Source organism: Penaeus vannamei, chromosome 29, assembly GCF_042767895.1.
Source record: "Penaeus vannamei isolate JL-2024 chromosome 29, ASM4276789v1, whole genome shotgun sequence".
Taxonomy (NCBI): domain Eukaryota; kingdom Metazoa; phylum Arthropoda; class Malacostraca; order Decapoda; family Penaeidae; genus Penaeus; species Penaeus vannamei.
Window position 1 is genome coordinate 14,408,673 of NC_091577.1, and position 5,286 is coordinate 14,413,958.

At 46.2% G+C, this 5,286-nt stretch overlaps 1 protein-coding gene across 1 annotated transcript; it reads right to left on the reverse strand.

The window, feature by feature from the left end:
• Window positions 1–624: 624 nt before the first annotated feature.
• LOC113803515 (tubulin alpha-3 chain-like) lies at window positions 625–5,020 on the reverse strand. Its single transcript, XM_070142242.1, has 3 exons — window positions 4,851–5,020; window positions 4,295–4,511; window positions 625–1,823 (listed from the first exon to the last, which is right to left on the reverse strand). Exons 1-3 carry the CDS (start codon window positions 4,851–4,853, stop codon window positions 697–699), a joined length of 1,347 nt encoding a protein of 448 aa, XP_069998343.1. The 5' UTR covers window positions 4,854–5,020; the 3' UTR covers window positions 625–696.
• Window positions 5,021–5,286: the final 266 nt, after the last annotated feature.

The following is a 5,286-nucleotide window of genomic DNA, read 5'->3' on the forward strand; positions in this document are numbered from 1 at the left end:
GTCCAAGGAGGGACAGGAGTCAAGAAACCAGTGAAATCAAATTTAGAAAGACGTAGAAGAAAGGTCAAGCTGTAATGCTCCCCCAATATGGATAAGGTATTGGTCACGGTGAGCCTCATAAGTGTGGGGGATGGGGGACGGTCTACCCCTTAGGAGTAATAACTAGGCGATTAATAAAGTGAAAACCGTGCCCACGGCTACAGGAGGCCATTCAGGACTGACAGCCAGCATTTCATCCTTTCAGGACAGCGCTCTCACCCTGGGGAAGTGGACAGAAGGGGATGAAGGAAAAGGAAAGAAGAGACTATGCAAAATTAGTCCAGTCGAGGGCTGAAGTCCAAGGTCGGGGTGATACTCTTGGACCTGTCTCCGTCTCTGAAGCACCTCCCACCCCACCCCCCAACAACAACGGCAAGTAGGTGATTGGGAAGTTGATTTATGCTTTTAAATACTCGATTTCAATAATCAGTTACAGAAATATCAATAGTAATCATCCCGTTTGCGTTTATAGTGGTTCTTCTAGGAACTTAATTCATCACTGGTTATTAAATACCCGTGGTATGCTTACTGATGAAATAATACTTTTATATGAACATTTTTTAATGGTTATAGAAAAAAGTTACCAAAAAACATTCATTTTATTTAAAGAAATACATTCGCGCACATCTTGCAAGTCCATTAAATAATGTACAGGCCTTAATATTCTTCGCCATCATCCTCGCCTGCTTCAGCCGAGTCGCACCCCACCTCCTCGTAATCCTTCTCGAGTGCCCCCAGGTCTTCGCGCGCCTCCGTGAACTCCCCCTCCTCCATGCCCTCGCCCACGTACCAGTGCACGAAGGCCCTCTTGGCGTACATCAGGTCGAACTTGTGATCGAGGCGCGCCCAGGCCTCGGCAATGGCGGTGGTGTTCGAGAGCATGCACACTGCGCGGGACACCTTCGCCAGGTCTCCGCCAGGAACAATGGTCGGCGGCTGGTAGTTGATGCCCACTTTGAAGCCCGTGGGGCACCAGTCCACGAACTGGATGGTGCGCTTCGTCTTGATGCCTGCGATGGCGGCGTTCACGTCCTTGGGCACGACGTCACCGCGGTAGAGCAGGCAGCAGGCCATGTACTTTCCGTGACGAGGGTCGCACTTGACCATCTGGTTGGCGGGCTCGAAGCAGGCGTTGGTGATCTCAGAGACCGAGAGCTGCTCGTGGTAAACCTTCTCTGCCGAGATGACGGGGGCGTAGGTGACCAGAGGGAAGTGGATCCTGGGGTAGGGCACCAAGTTGGTCTGGAACTCCGTCAGGTCGACATTGAGGGCGCCGTCGAATCTGAGAGACGCCGTGATGGATGAGACGATCTGGCCAATCAGGCGGTTCAGATTGGTATAAGAGGGACGTTCAATGTCAAGGTTCCTGCGGCAGATGTCGTAGATGGCCTCGTTGTCGACCATGAAGGCGCAGTCGGAGTGCTCGAGGGTGGTGTGGGTCGTCAGGATCGAGTTGTAGGGCTCGACGACGGCGGTGGCGACCTGCGGGGCGGGGTAGATGGCGAACTCCAGCTTGCTCTTCTTCCCGTAGTCCACAGACAGCCTCTCCATCAGCAGGGACGTGAAGCCAGACCCGGTCCCGCCGCCGAACGAGTGGAAGATCAGGAAACCTTGCAGACCAGTGCAGTTGTCGGCCAACTTTCGGATGCGGTCGAGGACGAGGTCGACGATTTCTTTGCCTATCGTGTAGTGGCCTCGAGCGTAGTTGTTGGCGGCGTCTTCCTTGCCGGTGATGAGTTGTTCGGGGTGGAAGAGCTGGCGGTAACAGCCTGTCCGTATCTCGCCTGGAAAGTGAAGACGCACTATTAGCCGAAATAGCCAGATGATGGAAGCGACTTTTTACAGTGTAAATGGATATTTAAGACCAGTATGCAATATTTTTCCATTTCCATAAGGTTAATCTTTGAAATTTCCTCAGCGACTCGCCCTTTGAAAACTAAACTTATTTGAATGTCCCAAGAAGCCAGCTAGTAAGTGCGTTTTGTATTACAATATACGAAGAAAGCAATTACAGAGAAAGGAAATTTGAGTTATGTTGCAAAATACATCCGGCCCCGTGGTCGTTTTCCTATATCCTTTAAGGGTGGTTCAGAATTTTAAAGATTTTCACAAGCGTACAAACCGTACGCTGGGGAGGGGGGGGGGGGGGAGGAACTGCGCTCTTCAGAAAATGTCAGTTTTTGTTACATTGCATAATTCACCTGGCGTTATTCTTACACACGAAAAATATTTTCACTCTTTTAACCCATTGGAATTTCGGTATCGGTAGAGGTTGAAGACCGCGACGCGCGTAGATAGAGGAAAATGGACACCGCCATCTTATAGAGCGGGAAAAATAGAAGGGGATAGTGTTTAGTTTAAGATGCACCGGCCTTATAGTCACCGCTAAATGACGAAAATATATCGCGCGGCCGCCTTTCAAATTCAAAGTCGATGAGCTTGTTTACCTTGCTAGGAAAAACACGACACTGACCCACGAACGCATTTTTGCGTTCGCGAACTAGTCCGTGTATCATTACGCGCTTGTCAAAACGATATTTGGCTAATTATCTGTGTCTGCTGGTACGCATTTATACCTTTAAAGTCTTTTAGTAATGTTATTATACTTCAATTGCATATTTTTATATTTATCTATACCCTCATATCGAATCCTGCGCATCGAGTGTTTCACACTTTCTTGCGCCAGCCACAGGTTGACAGCTCACCAACTCGCTCATTTCGAGATTGAAAGCCGGTGAGAAATGTTGCGTTTCCAGTGTTGTGTTGATTCTGGGTTCTTTTTTAAGACCTTTACAGTGGCATCGAAGAATAATTCGACTTCAGTAACCATCCCAGTTTTATATCTGAGCCCATCAAGAGCTCCAAAGGACGAAAAAGGTGATTAAAATCGAAGCAATCCCAACAGTACAAAGAAACGAAAGTTTCACGTTTCCTGATATAAAGGTATTTGGTTTATTATTTTACGGTGTGAATGCAGCTCTGTCTTGCCGTACATACCGTGGTGGAGAGAATGTGTCCTGGGGGGTGTTGGGGGGCTTGCCCCCCATCAACCCTCCCCTCGGGCAGTGCCCGAAGGGCACGCCTAGTCACGGCAATTTATATTGATATATTAGGTTGGTTGGATTATTGGTCAATACGTTTTTGGGGGTTGGAACGTGTGAATTCCCGTAGATTTTTTGCCGAAATGTGGGTTGGGTTCCCGTAGAGTGATTTATTTCGCGTCAGTCCGTAAACTTTCAAAGATGGCGGTTACATCCGTAGAGTTTCACTGGCCGATTTTAAGCGTTTTTTGTGCTAGTTTTACGCATTTTTGGTCGTTATTATTCTTATTTAAGCTTGTTTTACCCCATAATATCCCTGATATACTTCATGCCCTCCCCTGCTAACGGGACTATCAAATCAAGATCGTCGATAGAGAAATGGTACTCGATCTCCTGAACGATTCATTCGCAAAAGAAACAACGCCGAAAATCGATGAAATCATAGGATTCCATGCAGAAAAACTTTTCGACAGTCCATGCGAGGGTGCGTCGCGGTCTTCAACAATTACCTTCGGGGACTTCGTCTCTGACGGGTGCGGTCCTATCAAACATTTACCAAATCTACAGTCACTGATATAAATCATGATCTGCGCATGCAAAGAACGTCAGAAATGAAGAAAATGGATCGCAAGTCGAGTCCACTCACTACGACCAAGTCCTCGCACGATTGGGAAGTCAAAATCACCCAAACGAGGGTATCATGCGAAAGCAATAACCCAAACTTAACCTCTCCTACTTTTCATTTATTCCCTAGAGGGGTGGAAAGCTCACCCCCCCCCCTTATTAACACTACAATGAAAAACCGACATTGAGAACTGGCCGTCCGAAGGTGGTGTGGACAGCGTGGCGCTAAGGACCGTATATTTTCGTCATTTAACGATAAATATGAGGCCACTAGCTATTCCTTGTCTTATACCTATTTGTTATACTCCAAGATAGCGGTGTCCTTATAAAATGTTCGTTTCGTCTAATCCTCACAGACCGTCTGAAACCTATCCATGGAGCCCAGATTAAGGACCTCTTATCTTGATGGTAAATACAACACCGCAATCATCAAAAACCATGTCCTCCAACTCGAACGAACACCATACATAAGAATACACTATTCGCTTTCAAATATAACGTGCGCTGATCTCCTATTTCATCATATATACTTTATCAAAATAGTTCCTCAGTTGCCTCATTCTCAGTCCAAAGAACTCCATAACACTCACCAATAACCGAAGCTTCGAGATCGACGAACACCGCCCTCGGAACGTGCTTTCCCGACCCGGTCTCGCTGAAGAAGGTGTTGAAGGAATCGTCTCCGCCAGCTTTATCGGAGGCCATTGTGCCGTCCGCCTGAATGCCATGTTCCAGGCAGTAGAGTTCCCAGCAAGAATTTCCCATCTGTGTTCCGGCCTGGCCCACGTGGACAGAGATGCACTCGCGCTGTTGAAAGGGAAGCAGGTTTATTATATTCGCACAAAGTTAAAATACCATTGGGTTCAGGTTTACCAAAAATAAGTGGTTTATATGAGACTATACACTTTTATTCTCAAGTAAATTATATTGATGAAGGATTCCGGTGATCATGGTGAAAAGCAAACTTATGACGCAAAAAAAAACTAATGTGCAACATACACACTTTCGCATACATATATATTACTTATTTCCACTAGCATACAACGACAGACAATATGGTAACCTAAAATCTCCTCAGTGCAAAATTCAAACTACTTCCAAAGTTAATATAGACACCAATTTCTGGTTTACGCTAAAATTACTCACCATTTTCCTTGTTACTGCAAACTTTTTAAATGAACAGACGACTCTCAATAAGAGCACATAAAGGACGCTTTTTTTTTAAGAATCAATAAGAAACCATATAACGATATCCTCACGAGACGACGAACAACACCTTCCTTCGGACTGCAATTGCGGAATGCGGCTCCAGCGCGATCGGAGAAAGACGATGGCGGGAATACACAGGCTTTCGGGCGTGACGTCACGGGTACTGGTGCTTTGGCGAGGAGGCAGTTACACGAAAACAATGGGAGTGTTGTTTCAGAAACGAGGTTTTATATGTTTTCTTTTCTTCTTTGTTCTCCTTTTTATTGCAAACTTTAGGGAAAAAAGGTAGAACTGATTATTATCCTGTAAGTGTGGACTGTTTATCTGTTGCGAGTAATATCTCGTAAACTAAAACAATGAAAATGTTCGTCAC

Coding starts and splice junctions, on each gene's coding strand:
- LOC113803515 (XM_070142242.1), bottom strand. Junction 1,824..4,294: donor TCTCGAAGCTTCGGTTATTG/GTGAGTGTTATG, acceptor TTCACTTTCCAG/GCGAGATACGGACAGGCTGT.